The sequence below is a fragment of the Engystomops pustulosus genome, chromosome 6 (assembly GCF_040894005.1).
Source record: "Engystomops pustulosus chromosome 6, aEngPut4.maternal, whole genome shotgun sequence".
NCBI lineage: Eukaryota > Metazoa > Chordata > Amphibia > Anura > Leptodactylidae > Engystomops > Engystomops pustulosus.
In genome coordinates, this window is record NC_092416.1 from 9072931 (window position 1) to 9090201 (window position 17271).

Below are 17271 nucleotides of genomic sequence, written 5' to 3' on the forward strand. Positions count from 1 at the left end.
AGGTCCGCCAGAGTTTACCTTCTTCGTCCCGGTGCATGTAACTGATGATCTTGCGACACAAATTCTTTTTTAAATTCAGTGGTTTTTCCGCAACACAATCGCAACACAATCCGATCGCATGCGCCAAAATCCCGGGGCAATTTGGCACAAATCCGAAAAATTTGGGAAACCTGACAAAAGTACAGCATTCCCTCTATAACCCTCTATACTCACCTATGACTTCTTTTCCCTGCGGCTCCATCTTCTCCTCTTCCTGTCTGTGCAGCACATAAAATATGACGACATGCGGCCCGTGACACAGCTGCATCATAGTGTATGAGCCTGTGCAGGAATAGGAGAAGATGGAGCCGCTGGGCCAGGGAGAAAAATCCAAAGGTGAGTATAATTTTTTTTTTTTAAGAATGATAGGAGATCTTCATATAGAGCCTGTAACGCCTATATGAAGATTGGCCATTAGAGATGAGCGAACATGCTCGTCCGAGCTTGATGCTCGATCGAGCATTAGCGTACTCGAAACTGCTCGTTGCTCGGACGAATACTTCGCCCGCTCGAGAAAATGGCAGCTCCCGCCGTTTTGCTTTTTGGCGGCCAGAAACAGAGCCAATCACAAGCCAGGAGACTCTGCACTCCACCCAGCATGACGTGGTACCCTTACACGTCGATAGCAGTGGTTGGCTGGCCAGATCAGGTGACCCTGGGATAGACTAGCCGCTGCCCGCGCTGCTCGGATCATTCTGTGTCTGGATGCCGCTAGGGAGAGAGCTGCTGCTGGTCAGGGAAAGCGTTAGGGTGTTCTATTAGCTTACTGTTAGGCAGGAGTGATTCTCCAAGAACCCAACAGCCCTTCTTAGGGCTACAATAACGTTCTACTTTTTTTTTTTTTTATTTGCATCTAGTACCATTTTGTGAGGAATTAGCAGGGGGACTTGCTACCGTTGTGTTTAGCTCTTAGTGGCACACATATCCACCTCAAAGACCGAAGTGGGAAAATTTAGTAGGGGTTGGATTTCAATTAGGCACTAACTCAACGTCATCTCATCTGGCATAGTAGTGTGCTTTCATACTTGGCTAGAAAATAGCCATAGGAGAATCCAAACAGCTTACTTGCGCCTACAGTAGCGTTATATATTTGATTTCTGGTTGATCTGCTGGTGGCTGTACTTGCTGCAGTGCATCTACTAGCCAATTGTGAGCAATTTGTAGTGAGACTTGCGACCGCTGTGTTTTGCGCTTAGTGACGCACATATCCATTGCAAAGACCGAAGTGGGAAAATTTTGTAGGGGTTGGATTTCAATTAGGCACAGTCTGCCATTTGTCCTTTTTTATTTTACGTTTATTTTGTTTAATAACTCAGTGTCATCTCATCTGGCATAGTAGTGTGCTTTCATACTTGGCTAGAAAATAGCCATAGGAGAATCCAAACGGCTTACGCCTACAGTAGCGTTATATATTTGATTTCTGGTTGATCTGCTGGTGGCTGTACTTGCTGCAGTGCATGTACTAGCCAATTGTGAGCAATTTGTAGTGAGACTTGCGACCGCTGTGTTTTGCGCTTAGTGACGCACATATCCATTGCAAAGACCGAAGTGGGAAAATTTAGTAGGGGTTGGATTTCAATTAGGCACAGTCTGCCATTTGTCCTTTTTTATTTTACGTTTATTTTGTTTAATAACTCAGCGTCATCTCATCTGGCATAGTAGTGTGCTTTCATACTTGGCTAGAAAATAGCCATAGGAGAATCCAAACGGCTTACTTGCGCCTACAGTAGCGTTATATATTTGATTTCTGGTTGATCTGCTGGTGGCTGTACTTGCTGCAGTGCATCTACTAGCCAATTGTGAGCAATTTGTAGTGAGACTTGCGACCGCTGTGTTTTGCGCTTAGTGACGCACATATCCATTGCAAAGACCAAAGTGGGAAAATTTTGTAGGGGTTGGATTTCAATTCGGCACAGTCTGCCATTTTTCCTTTTTTATTTTACGTTTATTTTGTTTAATAACTCAGTGTCATCTCATCTGGCATAGTAGTGTGCTTTCATACTTGGCTAGAAAATAGCCATAGCAATAGGATAGCATTGTTTGTTTTTAAAAACTCAAAAACACAAAAAAAAACAAAAAACACAAAAAAAAGTTAAAAAAAAATTAAAGTTATAACTCTCATTTTAAAAATGTTTAACCCGAGGGCTAGGGGTAGAGGACGAGGGCGGGGACGTGGGCGTCCAACTACTGCAGGGGTCAGAGGCCGTGGTCCTGGGCGGGGTGAGACACCACCTGCTTATGAGGGAGCAGGGGAACGCCGCAGAGCTACACTCCCTAGGTTCATGTCTGAAGTTACTGGGACTCGTGGTAGAGCACTGTTGAGGCCAGAACAGTGCGAACAGGTGATGTCGTGGATTGCTGACAATGCTTCGAGCAATTTGTCCACCAGTCAGTCTTCCACGCAGTCCACCCATGTCACCGAAATCGCCACTCCTCCAGCTCCTGCACCTCAGCCTCCTCCCCCCCAGTCTGCCCCCTCCCAGGAAAATTTGGCATTTGAACCGGCATACTCTGAGGAACTGTTTTCTGGACCCTTCCCACAGTCACAAACCACTTGTCCGGTTGCTGCTGAGCAATTTTCCGATGCCCAGGTTTTCCACCAGTCACAGTCTCTGGGTGATGATGACCTTCTTGACGTAGTGGAAGTGTGTAAAGAGGTGTCCGACGATGAGGAGACACGGTTGTCAGACAGTGGGGAAGTTGTTGTCAGGGCAGGAAGTCCGAGGGGGGAGCAGACTGAGGGATCGGAGGATGATGAGGTGACAGACCCAAGCTGGGTTGAGAGGCCGGGTGAACACAGTGCTTCTGAGACGGAGGAGAGTCCTCGACCAGAACAGGTTGGAAGAGGCAGTGGTGGGGCCAGACGGAGAGGCAGGGCCAGAGCTGGTGCATCAGCGCCAAATGTGTCAACTAGTGAAGCTCCCGTGGCGAGGGCTCTTGCGGCGAGGGCTAGATCTTCAGAAGTCTGGAGGTTCTTTAAGGAAACACCGGATGACCGACGGACTGTGGTGTGCAACATTTGCCAAACCAGGCTCAGCAGGGGTTCCACCACTACTAGCTTAACTACCACCAGTATGCGCAGGCATATGAATGCTAAACACCCCACTCAGTGGCAACAAGCCCGTTCACCTCCGGCCGTGCACACCACTGCTCCTTCCCCTGTGTCAGCTGATAGTCAGCCCCCTGCCCAGGACCCTGCCACAAATACCCCATAGTCGCCTCCACGATCCTCCACAGCATCCACCAGCGTTCAGCTCTCCATACCCCAGACGCTGGAGCGGAAACGCAAATATAGTGCAACCCACCCGCACGCCCAAGCCCTTAATGTGCACATCTCCAGATTGCTTAGCCTGGAGATGCTGCCCTATAGGCTAGTAGAGACCGAGGCCTTTCGCAACCTCATGGCGGCGGCCGCCCCTCGGTATTCGGTCCCCAGCCGCCACTACTTTTCCCGATGTGCCGTCCCAGCCCTGCACCAGCACGTGTCAGACAACATCATCCGTGCCCTGACCAACGCCGTTTCTGACAAGGTCCACCTGACCACGGACACGTGGACGAGTGCTGCCGGGCAGGGCCACTATATATCGCTGACGGCACATTGGGTTAACTTGGTGGAGGCTGGGAGCGAGTCTGACCCTGCGGCTGGTCATATACTGCCGACGCCGAGGATTGCGGGGCCTACCTCGGTCCAGGTGTTTCAGGCCTACTATGCCTCCTCCTCCTCCCACCCCTCCTCCACCTCCTCCTCCGAACTACCATCCGTGGGCACGGCGCCATCAGTCGGTAGCTCTAGGCACAGCAGCAGTGCCGTCGCTAAGCGACAGCAGGCGGTGCTCAAACTGCTGAGCCTAGGCGATAAAAGGCACACCGCCCAAGAGCTATTACAGGGCATCACGGCGCAGACTGATCTGTGGCTGGCACCGCTGAACCTGAAGCCAGGCATGGTTGTGTGTGACAACGGCCGTAACCTGGTGGCGGCTCTGCAACTCGGCAGACTGACACATGCGCCATGCCTGGCCCATGTGTTAAATCTGATAGTTCAGCGTTTCCTCAAGACATACCCCAATCTGTCTGATTTGCTCACGAAGGTGCGCCGCATCTGTGCGCATTTCAGGAAGTCCAGCCCAGATGCTGCCACTCTCAGGGCAGCGCAGCGCCGCCTCCAACTGCCCGCTCACCGACTGTTGTGCGACGTGCCCACGAGGTGGAATTCAACACTGACCATGTTATCCAGAGTTTACCAGCAGCGCAGAGCGATTGTAGACTGCCAGATGTCAACTTCCACCAGAACTGGTAGTCAGGTCAGTCAGCTTCCTCAAGTCTACAATGAGGAGTGGACGTGGATGTCTGATATCTGTCAGGTGCTGAGTAACTTTGAGGAGTCAACACAGATGGTCAGTGGCGATGCCGCCATCATCAGCCTCACCATCCCGCTGCTTGGCCTGTTGAAAAACTCTCTGGTCAGCATGAAGTCGGAAGCTTTGCGCTCGTCACAAGAGACAGGGGAAGAATATTCCCTTGTTGATAGCCAAAGCACCCTCAGGTCTGTTTCTCAGCGCATATCGGAGGAGGTGGAGGTGGAGGAGGATGAGGAGGAAGAGGAGGAGAATGTTGGCGAGACACAAGAGGGGACCATTGTTGAGTCCTTCACTGTTCAGCGTGTATGGGCAGAAGAAGAGGAGTTGGAGGAGTTGGAGGAGGAGGAAATGGACAGTCAGGCCAGTGAGGGGAGTGAATTCTTACGCGTTGGTACTCTGGCGCATATGGCAGATTTCATGCTAGGCTGCCTATCCCGTGACCCTCGCGTTCAAAGAATTTATTCCAGCACCGATTACTGGGTGTTCACTCTCCTGGACCCACGGTACAAGCAAAATCTTCCCACTCTCATCCCTGCAGAGGAAAGGAGTGTGAGAATGCATGAATACCAGCAGGCCCTGGTGCACAAGCTGAAACAGTATTTCCCTTCTGACAGCGCTAGCGGCAGAGTGCGTAGTTCTGCGGGACAAGTAGCGAGGGAGAGTAGGCGAGCAGGCAGCTTGTCCAGCACTGGCAAGGGTACGCTTTACAAGGCTTTTGCCAGCTTTATGTCACCCCAGCAAGACACTGTCACCTGTCCCCAGTCTCGGCAGAGTAGGGCTGATCTTTACAGAAAGATGGTGAGGGAGTACGTAGCTGACCATACCATCGTCCTAAATGATCACACAGCTCCCTACAACTACTGGGTTTCAAAGCTGGACATGTGGCACGAACTGGCGCTGTAAGCCTTGGAGGTTCTTGCCTGCCCTGCCGCTAGCGTCTTGTCCGAGCGGGTTTTCAGTGCAGCTGGTGGCATCATCACCGATAAGCGTACACGCCTGTCGACTGAAAGCGCTGACAGGCTGACGCTTATTAAAATGAATAAAGGCTGGATTTCTCAGAATTTCCAATCTCCACCAGGTGAAGGAAGCTCAACCTGAATAATTGATCCACTCCTCCTCCTCCTCATTTTCCTCCTTCTCCTCCTCTTTGTACAGTAAAGCAGAGGAAAATGGCTATTTTTTGACAGGGCCCACTGGCTCTTGCTATAGTACTTCATGCATTTAATTTTTCTGGAGGGCCACCTACCCGGTCCTCTGTTTGAAACAATTTTTGTGAGTGCCACATACAGGCACTCAATCTATTCCATTTTTCTGGAGGGCCACCTACCCGGTCCTCTGTTTTAAAAAATTTTTGGGACTGCCACATACAGGCACTCAATCTATTCCATTTTACTGGAGGGCCACCTACCTGCTCCTCTGGTTTGAAAAATGTTTGGGACTGCCACATACAGGCACTCAATCTATTCCATTTTACTGGAGGGCCACCTACCTGCTCCTCTGGTTTGAAAAATGTTTGGGACTGCCACATACAGGCACTCAATCTATTCCATTTTACTGCAGGGCCACCTACCTGCTCCTCTGGTTTGAAACCTACCTGCTCCTCTGGTTTGAAACACGACGCAGAGAATTGCGGGGCCTACCTCGGTCCAGGTCTCAAAGGCCTACTATACCTCCTCCCACCCCTCCTCCACCTCCTCCTCCTCCGAATTACCATCCGTGGGCATGGCGCCATCAGTCGGTAGCTCTAGGCACAGCAGCAGTGCCGTCGCTAAGCGACAGCAGGCGGTGCTGAAACTGCTGAGCCTAGGCGATAAAAGGCACACCGCCCAAGAGCTATTACAGGGCATTCCACATCAAAGTTGTTAACTTTGTCGCCACCCTGCTGTGTAATCCACAAAATATACTTGCAAACTTTTACCATTTAGGGATATTATTTCAGCGCTTCTTGCGCATCTGTTTACATTCCCCTCACCCGCCATATCCTAAACTTATAAGAACGCTACTACACTTGATCTTATACAAAAGGTTCTTAGAAGTGCTGTTTGGGGAGTAGCCTAGAGACAGGGGCTTGGATTGGCGAAAGCTCGCCTGGCTGCAGAGCGCCAGCTCCATCCCAAGATCCAACTAACATAGTTGCAGCACCTTTAATCTACTACTAGTTCACTGCCTCCATAATAATAATAATAATAATCTTTATTTATATAGCGTCATCATATTCTGTAGCGCTTTACAAATCATAGGAAACAAATACAAATGTAATGTAACAGAGCACAACATTTGTATGGAACAACAGGAGTGAGGTCCCTGCTCGCCAGAGCTTACGGTTTATGAAGATGATGGGGTAACACGAGGTAAAAGAATATTTAATGGTCAAGCCATTCTTCTTAGGGAATAGAAAAAAATATAATAAATGGAATTGCTGTCGCTTGAACCACTCAGCCGTCATCTTATATACCAGGTCCAGGGTGAATGGGACTGCAGAGAAGTCTGGTGCCTGTTGGTTGCTGGATAACAGATGGGAGGACGACACAGGACGGGTTAGTAGAAGAGTTAAAACTTCATGCAGTTAATGAGTGTTATAGGCTTGCCTAAAGAAATGGGTTTTAAGAGCACGTTTGAAACTTTGGAGGTTAGGTATTAGTCTGATAGTCCGGGGCAGAGCATTCCATAGAATTGGTGCAGCTCTAGAGAAGTCTTGGAGACGCGAGTGGGAGGTCCGCACTAGGGTAGAGGTTAATCTAAGATCACTGGCGGATCTAAGAGCACGGGTTGGGCGATAGACTGAGATAAGAGAGGAGAGGTAGGGGGGTGCAGCATTATACAGAGCTTTATGGATGAGGGTTATTATTATTTTAAACTGTATTCGAAAGGAGACTGGCAGCCAGTGCAGCGACTGGCATGAACTGTAAGCATACATGGTCCCCTTATCAAACGAGCTGTGTCAGGCAGAATTTTGGGTTGTTTTCATGGCTTCCATGTTAACTTTGTCGCCACCCTGCTGTGTAATCCACAAAATATACTGGCAAACTTTTATCATGTACCGATATTATTTGAGCGCTTCTTGCTCACCTCCTTTGGTTCCTCTCTGACACCCATTGGTTTGAAGCCTGAGTCCAATTAGGGTATGTCGCCATGCCACTCTCTAGCCTGCTGCCGCTGCCTCTGCATGCCGTCCCCTATAGTGTCAGGGTCAATTATTGGATGTTTTAGATGCTATCTAGCTTCATTCTGTCACTCTGTCATGGCCATGCTGTTGCCCATAATTTTGGCATAATGGTGCGATTAGGCAGCCTCAGAGGCATCCATGCATGCTGCCCCTGCTGTTTCCTGTCCATTTCCGTGGTGTTTCCATCCTTTTCTGAGGTTCCCAGGTGTTTGGCCAAGCTTCCCTGTGCAGAGCCTTGGTCCCCTTGAAAAATGCTCGAGTCTCCCATTGACTTCAATGGGGTTCGTTATTCGAGACGAGCACTCGAGCATCGGGAAAAGTTCGTCTCGAATAACGAGTACCCGAGCATTTTAGTGTTCGCTCATCTCTATTAATGTGTCATAAAAATACAGTAATATAAAATAATACAAATTGTTTAAAAAATAAATCTTAAATCTTAAGTGAAGTCATTGACATTAATACCTAACATAAAATTTATTATTAAAGGAAACCTACCACCACGGATGTTCCTATTAAGGTAGATCTGGTGGTAGGTGCATTTACTGTATGTAAGGATAGTCCTTTTTAGGGATAATCCTTTACTCCGTTATGTCTTTTATCTTTAATTGGGGAATATGCAAATTTTCTAAAGAGGCTACTGGGGCGTGGAGTAGCCAGAGCTGAGGCTGCGCGGCGCTGCTACTTCACGCCCCAGTAGCCTCTTTGATCCTCCTACCAGATAGATTAAGTGAGCAGCTACGAGGAGATGCGCGCACTCGTCTGCGAAACCGAAATTCTGCACATACGCAGAACGCAGGCTGGTGGCTGCGCGGTCACTGCTCTGAAGCCGGAGCCACTCTGCAAAACTTCGGTTTCGCGGACCAGTCCGTGCAGTTCCTCGTAGCTGAAGATATCTGGTAGGAGGATCAAATAGGCTACTGGGGCGAGGAGTAGCCACACCGTGTAGCCTCAGCTCCGCCTACTCCAGGCCCCTGAAACCTTGTTAGAAAATTTGCATATTACCCAGATTAAAGATAATAAAAGATATAATAATAAAAAGGGCTATCCCTACATAAATTAGATGCTCCCACCACTGGATAAACCTTAATAGGTAGATCTGTAATGGTAGGTTTCCTTTAAAGAAAAGTGATGTTCTGTTCTATCCCTTTCTTTTTATCTATTAATAAATCATAAAACAATTAACAGTAACATTCACTTACTAAAAACTGAAGTAGCCGTAATATCTAAATTTCTCTTAGCAATTTAAAAAATCTTAATATCCCAGTCTAAGCCTATAAACCTGAGCTTAGCTTTACCCTTAGTAATATTCCCCAGTATCGGAGCATTGGTAAGGAAATCCCAACTATAGTGTGTATGTAGTGAGTATGATACATGCGGAGCACAGTAAGTAGATAACTAGAAGACTAACGTCTCTTCTTTCTATAAAGCTTTATTTTAAAGGACATGTACCATCAGATAACTTGATAGAAGATGCTTGTACTCACCTCCCAATCTCGTGCAGAGGTGGAGTAATCCACTTTTAGTACGTCTAAGCAGGTCATTGTTTCAGAAAAATAAGCTTTTTAAAAATATGTAAATGAGCTTGGCTTGCTCCGCCCACACAATTGTCCAAGAATTTGTGTGACGTCACACTGCAGAGAACTATAGAGGGAGAGTCGGTGACACCAGTTCTCTGACCACAGTGGAGACAGAGCCAGTTGGTCCGAGGGACATGCATAATAACTAGTCGAAGGAGCCAAAAGGCGCTCGGCAGAGCTCCTCTGGCTCATTTACATATTTTTAAAAAAGCTTATTTCTCTGAAATGGTGACCTGCTTAGACATACTAAAACAAGATTACTGCACCTCGGCACGGTACTGGGAGGTGAGTATAAGCATCTACCTTCAGCTATTTTGATGGTCAAGGTCCTTTAAACCTCCATAGCAGATTCCATCAAAAATAAATGATAAAAATGTTGTTTTCTGGTTACGTTCTTGTCTGGCAGGTAGAATAGGAGCCTTGTTTACTGCAATATGCCAATGGATATACCCTGAGAAATATACGTAAGATAGGAAAAAAATTACATTAAGTTACAAAGATTTCTTAAAATTCGATCCAATAGTACTAAAATTGACCCAGTAGTTTTTAGCATAACCCCAAAACAATGGCAGTTTTTTTCGGGCTGATGTAATGTGAGTCCCCGCCTCTCACACATCGGGGGCTGGTGTAATGTGAGTCTTCACCTCTCACACATTGGGGGCTGGTGTAATGTGAGTCTTCACCTCTCACACATTGGGGGCTGGTGTAATGTGAGTCTCCGCCTCTCACACATCGGGGGCTGGTGTAATGTTAGTCCCATCTCTCACACATCGGGGGCTGGTGTAATGTGAGTCCCATCTTTCGCTCATTGGGGGCTGGTGTAGTGTGAGTCCCCATCTCTCACACATCTGGGGCTGGTGAAATGTGAGTCCCCACCTCTCACATATCAGGGGCAGGTGTAATGTGAGTCCCAGCCTCTCACACATCGGGGGTTGGTTTAATGTGAGTCCCTGCCTCTCACACATTGGAGGCTGATGTAATGTGAGTCCCCACCTCTCACACATCGGAGGCTGGTGTAATGTGAGTCTCCGCCTCTCACACATCGGGGGCTGGTGTAATGTGAGTCCCCGCCTCTCACACATCGGGGGCTGGTGTAATGTGAGTCCCTGCCTCTCACACATCGGGGGCTGGTGTAATGTGAGTCCCACCTCTCACACATCGGGGGCTGGTGTAATGTGAGTCCCACCTCTCACACATCTGGGCTGGTGTAATGTGAGTCCCCACCTCTCACATATCAGGGTCTGGTGTAATGTGAGTCTCCGCCTCTCACACATCGGGGCCTGGTGTAATGTGAGTCCCTGCGTCTCAAACATCAGGGGCTGGTGTAATGTCAGTCCCTGCATCTCACACATCAGGGGCTGGTGTAATGTGAGTCCCTGCCTCGCACACATCGGGGCCTGGTGTAATGTGAGTCCCACCTCTCACATATCGGGGGTTGGTGTAATGTGAGTCCCACCTCTCACACATCAGGGGCTGGTGTAATGTGAGTCCCCGCCTCTCACACATCGGGGGCTGGTGTAATGTGAGTCCCTGCCTCTCACACATCGGGGCCTGGTGTAATGTGAGTCCCACCTCTCACATATCGGGGGCTGGTGTAATGTGAGTCCCAGCCTCTCACACATCGGGGGTTGGTATAATGTGAGTCCCCGCTTCTCACACATTGGAGGCTGATGTAATGTGAGTCCCCACCTCTCACACATCAGGGGCTGGTGTAATGTGAGTCCACACCTTTCACATATCAGGGGCTGGTGTAATGTGAGTCTCCGCCTCTCACACATCGGGGCCTGGTGTAATGTGAGTCCCCGCCTCGCACACCTCAGGGGCTGGTGTAATGTGAGTCTCCGCCTCTCACACATCGGGGGCTGGTGTAATGTGAGTCCCACCTCTCACACATCGGGGGCTGGTGTAATGTGAGTCCCATCTCTCACACATCAGGGGCAGGTGTAATGTGAGCCCCAGCCTCTCACACATCGGGGGTTGGTATAATGTGAGTCCCCGCCTCTCACACATTGGAGGCTGATGTAATGTGAGTCCCCACCTCTCACACATCGGGGGCTGGTGTAATGTGAGTCTCCACCTCTCACACATTGGGGGCTGGTGTAATGTGAGTCTCTGCCTCTCACACACCGGGGGCTGGTGTAATGTTAGTCCCATCTCTCACACATCGGGGACTGGTGTAATGTGAGTCCCCGCCTCTCACACATCGGGGGCTGGTGTAATGTGAGTCAAATCTCTCGCTCATTGGGGGCTGGTGTAGTGTGAGTCCCCACCTCTCACATATCAGGGTCTGGTGTAATGTGAGTCCCTACCTCTCACCCATCGGTGGATGGCATAAGGTGAGTCCTCATCTCTCACACATCAGGGGCTGGTGTAATGTGAGTCCTCATCTCTCATACATCGGGGAATGGCATAAGGTGAGTCCTCATCCTCTCACATATTATGGGCTGGTGTAAGGTGAGTCCTCATCCTCTCACATATTATGGGCTGGTGTAAGGTGAGTCCCCACCTCTCACATATTATGGGTTGGTGTAAGGTGAGTCCTCATCCTCTCACATATTATGTGCTGGTGTAAGGTGAGTCCCCACCTCTCACATATTATGGGTTGGTGTAAGGTGAGTCCCCACCTCTCACAAATCAGGAGAGATGTGAGCCATCGTAGAGGTTAATTAATCTGAAGGGAACTTGTTACCAGAATGCTATGTTTATCAGGGGGCATGTTGCTTTAGACCAGTGATGGCGGACCTTTTAGCGGCCGAGTGCCCAAACTGCAACCGAACATCCCTCTTATTTATAGCGAGGTGCCAACCAAAAATTAAATTAGTAACTTATTGCTCAATGTTCAACAACTTTCAATCATATTGGCCTCTTGAGGACAGCAACACAGTAGAAAGATAGAAAATGTTATCTTCTTTCCAGTGTCCCTCTGTACACAGAGAATCGTGGGGCCAGCAGGAGGTCCACCAAAGATAATTCGGCCCTGTCTACTCATTCTCCCTCTTCCAACAGTCCCAAGTTGCGAAGTAAGTATTAAAATATAACTGAAAGCAGCATCTTTTAAGTTGCTTGGAACTGCAGGAAGATTCTTTAAGTCCTGACTGGTGAGCTGGCCCGGGTGTCCACAGAAATGGCTCTGAGTGCCACCTCTGGCACCCGTGCCATAGGTTCGCCACCACTGCTTTAGACTGTGTATATTCCAAGAATGTTTTTTATCAAATGTCTGTGTAATATGGTGTTTAGTATGTTAAACTTTACCTGAGTCCCCACCGAATGCTTCAGCCTATGTCCCAGACAGGAAAATTTCACACAATAACTTCTGCCTGCTCTATAATATATTCACTGCTCTTCTCATCAGTCCTAGCTCCTGCCTCTCGTCCAAATCCTCTTCTTGCAGAGAGATTCCAAAGTTTCAACTATGTTGGGAAAGAGGGGCAGGAGCAGAGCTGCGCATATATTACACAGTAGTAAGTAGTAATTTGAATTTTTCCTCTCAGGGACTCGGGCTGAGGTATCTGGCAGGGAGCCAGGAAAAGTTTCACATACTTTATTTCAACCACCATGTAACAAAGACATTTTTTAAAACTTATTTGGCATATACATTACTTTATCTATAGTGACCTGTACCCTCATAAATAGAGCAATCTGGTTCCCTTTAAGTCTACTGCCTTCTGAAGATGGGTCTTTTCTTTGTTGTCTACAAAGTTTTCAAATACTTTACATTATTTATTTGAATTTGATAACATTGGAACTTTAAGAAAAACATTATATATACCTGTTTTCAGATGTGGCACAAGTGCTGCACATCTGTACAGGTAATATACAGGTAAGACAGTGGGGGTCAATTTACTAAGGACCCGAATCACGTTTTTCTGACGTGTTTCCCGAATATTACCGTTTTTCCCTGAATTGCCCCAGGTTTTTGGAGAACACGATTGGATTGTGTCACATCCGCGCCGGCATGCATGCGATGGAAATCGGGGGGCGTGGCTGTCGGAAAACCCGATGGATACGGAAAAAACGCTGTATTTAAATAAAAAATGTGTCATTGACACACACTTACCTGCACCCAGCCTAGCGTGGTGAACTCCGGCGGACCTCGGCGGACTTCAGTGCAGCAGTGACACCTGGTGGACATTGGGTGCACTACCTTAGTGAATCGCTGGAAGACACGAATCAGCGTCGGAGAAGCCGCCGCTGGATCGCGAATGGACCGGGTATCTGGAGACTGAAAGAACACAAGTGCTGCACATCTGTACAGGTAATATACAGGTAAGACAGTGTATGAGGAGACAGAGAGAACACAAGTGCTGCACATCTGTACAGGTAATATAAAGGTAAGATAGTGTATGAGGAGACTGAGAGAACACAAGTGCTGCACATCTGTACAGGTAATATACAGGTAAGACAGTGTATAAGGAGCCTGAGAGGACACAAGTGCTGCACATCTGTACAGGTAATATACAGGTAAGACAGTGTATGAGGTGTATGAGGAGACTGAGAGGACACAAGTGCTGCCCATCTGTACAGGTAATATACAGGTAAGACAGTGTATGAGGAGAATAAGATGACACAAGTGCTGCACATCTGTACAGGTAATATACAGGTAAGACAGTGTATGAGGAGACTGAGAGAACACAAGTGCTGCACATCTGTACAGGTAATATACAGGTAAGACAGTGTATGAGGAGACTGAGAGGACACAAGTGCTACACATCTGTACAGGTAATATACAGGTAAGACAGTGTATGAGGAGACTGAGAGGACACAAGTGCTGCCCATCTGTACAGGTAATATACAGGTAAGACAGTGTATGAGGAGACTGAGAGGACACAAGTGCTGCACATCTGTACAGGTAATATACAGGTAAGATAGTGTATGAGGAGAATGAGAGGACACAAGTGCTGCACATCTGTACAGGTTATATACAGGTAAGACAGTGTATGAGGAGACTGAGAGGACACAAGTGCTGCACATCTGTACAGGTAATATACAGGTAAGATAGTGTATGAGGAGAATGAGAGGACACAAGTGCTGCACATCTGTACAGGTAATATACAGGTAAGACAGTGTAAGAGGAGACTGAGAGAACACAAGTGCTGCACATCTGTAAAGGTAATATACAGGTAAGACAGTGTATGAGGAGACTGAGAGAACACAAGTGCTGCACCTCTGTACAGGTAATATACAGGTAAGACAGTGTATGAGGAGACTGAGAGAATACAAGTGCTGCACATCTGTACAGGTAATATACAGGTAAGAGAGTGTATGAGGAGACTGAGAGAACACAAGTGCTGCACATCTGTACAGGTAATGTAAAGTAAGACAGTGTATGAGGAGACTGAGAGATCAAAAGCGCTGCACATCTGTACAGGTAATATACAGGTAAGACAGTGTATGAGGAGACTGAGAGGACACAAGTGCTGCACATCTGTACAGGTAATATACAGGTAAAACAGTGTATGAGGAGACTGAGAGAACACAAGTGCTGCACATCTGTACAGGTAATATACAGGTAAGACAGTGTATGAGGAGACTGAGAGAACACAAGTGCTGCACATCTGTACAGGTAATATACAGGTAAGACAGTGTATGAGGAGACTGAGAGGACACAGGTGCTGCACATCTGTACAGGTAATATACAGGTAAGACAGTGTATGAGGAGACTGAGAGGACACAAGTGCTGCACATCTGTACAGGTAATATACAGGTAAGACAGTGTATGAGGAGACTGAGAGAACACAAGTGCTGCACATCTGTACAGGTAATATACAGGTAAGACAGTGTATGAGGAGACTGAGAGGACACAAGTGCTGCACATCTGTACAGGTAATATAGAGGTAAGACAGTGTATGAGGAGACTGAGAGATCACAAGTGCTGCACATCTGTACAGGTAATATACAGGTAAAACAGTGTATGAGGAGACTGAGAGATCACAAGTGCTGCACATCTGTACAGGTAATATACAGGTAAGACAGTGTATGAGGAGACTGATATAACACAAGTGCTGCACATCTGTACAGGTAATATACAGGTAAGACAGTGTATGAGGAGACTGAAAGGACACAAGTGCTGCACATCTGTACAGGTAATATACAGGTAAGACAGTGTATGAGGAGACTGATATAACACAAGTGCTGCACATCTGTACAGGTAATATACAGGTAAGACAGTGTATGAGGAGACTGAGAGAACACAAGTGCTGCTCATCTGTACATGTAATATACAGGTAAGACAGTGTATGAGGAGACTGAGAGAACACAAGTGCTGCACATCTGTACAGGTAATATACAGGTAAGACAGTGTATGAGGAGACTGAGAGGACACAAGTGCTGCACATCTGTACAGGTAATACACAGGTAAGACAGTGTATGAGGAGACTGAGAGAACACAAGTGCTGCATATCTGTACAGGTAATATACAGGTAAGACAGTGTATAAGGAGACTGAGAGAACACAAGTGCTGCACATCTGTACAGGTAATATACAGGTAAGACAGTGTATGAGGAGACTGAGAGGACACAAGTGCTGCACATCTGTACAGGTAATACACAGGTAAGACAGTGTATGAGGAGACTGAGAGAACACAAGTGCTGCATATCTGTACAGGTAATATACAGGTAAGACAGTGTATGAGGAGACTGAGAGGACACAGGTGCTGCACATCTGTACAGGTAATATACAGGTAAGACAGTGTATGAGGAGACCGAGAGGACACAAGTGCTGCACATCTGTACAGGTAATATACAGGTAAGACAGTGTATAAGGAAACTGAGAGAACACAAGTGCTGCACACCTGTACAGGTAATATACAGGTAAGACAGTGTATGAGGAGACTGAGAGGACACAAGTGCTGCACATCTGTACAGGTAATATACAGGTAAGACAGTGTATGAGGAGAATGAGAGGACACAAGTGCTGCACATCTGTACAGGTAATATACAGGTAAGACAGTGTATGAGGAGACTGAGAGGACACAAGTGCTGCACATCTGTACAGGTAATATACAGGTAACTTAGTGTATGAGGAGACTGAGAGGACACAGGTGCTGCACATCTGTACAGGTAATATACAGGTAACTTAGTGTATGAGGAGACGGAGAGGACAGAAGTTCTGCACATCTGTACAGGTAATATACAGGTAAGACAGTGTATGAGGAGACTGAGAGGACACAAATGCTGCACATCTGTACAGGTAATATACAGGTAACTTAGTGTATGAGGAGACGGAGAGGACAGAAGTTCTGCACATCTGTACAGGTAATATACAGGTAAGACAGTGTATGAGGAGACTGAGAGAACACAAGTGCTGCACATCTGTACAGGTAATATACAGGTAAGACAGTGTATGAGGAGACTGAGAGGACACAGGTGCTGCACATCTGTACAGGTAATATACAGGTAACTTAGTGTATGAGGAGACTGAGAGAACACAAGTGCTGCACATCTGTACAGGTAATATACAGGTAACTTAGTGTATGAGGAGACTGATAGAACACTACTTGCAATCGAACCTGAATGCGCACCCCCATTGATGTTACTTTTAACATGGCACCAGTGGCAATCAAATGTTGGTGGTCCTTAGACTCTGCTCCCTGTGACATCATCGGGACCGTAGCAATGTTTCGCACAGGCGCTCATTACTAGTTTATAGCCATTTTTTGGCCGGGAAGACATAGTTTAGTGACTGGTCAACCTCTTGGGCTCCAGCGCTGTCTATTTCCCCGATGGCGGATAAATAGGGGGCGCACAGCATTTAAATGTACATTGGATCCAAATCATGTTGGGTAAACTACATAACAATCTGCTGTTATTCCTATATCATTATTATTATTATCATTAAAATTTTTTCCTTTTAGGTACAAAATCAAAATGGATGCTGCGGATTATAACTGGACGGCACTTAACATAAGTGAAGATCTGGATTATCCTAACATGTATGTAGATATTCAATATTCTTTTATAATGAATGCAGAGTTAGGATTTGGGTTAAGTTGTTCTGAGCCACAATGTTTAGGACTGTGCCGACCATTACAGGTTCAGGTTTGCTCAATCGAAACCCAAACTTCAGTCACAAGTTTGGTGTTTGGGTTCCCCCAGAAACATTCATCCATCAATCAGATCCTCACTTTACGGTA

General features: G+C 47.1%; 1 protein-coding gene across 1 annotated transcript in view; it reads left to right on the forward strand.

The window, feature by feature from the left end:
• The first annotated feature begins 341 nt into the window (after positions 1-341).
• The window catches only part of LOC140065280 (formyl peptide receptor 2-like), a 29038-nt gene continuing 12108 nt past the window's right edge, over positions 342-17271 (forward strand). Inside the window, exons 1-3 of the mRNA XM_072112877.1 lie at positions 342-375; positions 8282-8459; positions 16993-17268. Coding sequence (XP_071968978.1) covers positions 342-375; positions 8282-8459; positions 16993-17268 — 488 coding nt within the window. The remainder of the gene's footprint in view (positions 376-8281; positions 8460-16992; positions 17269-17271) is intronic.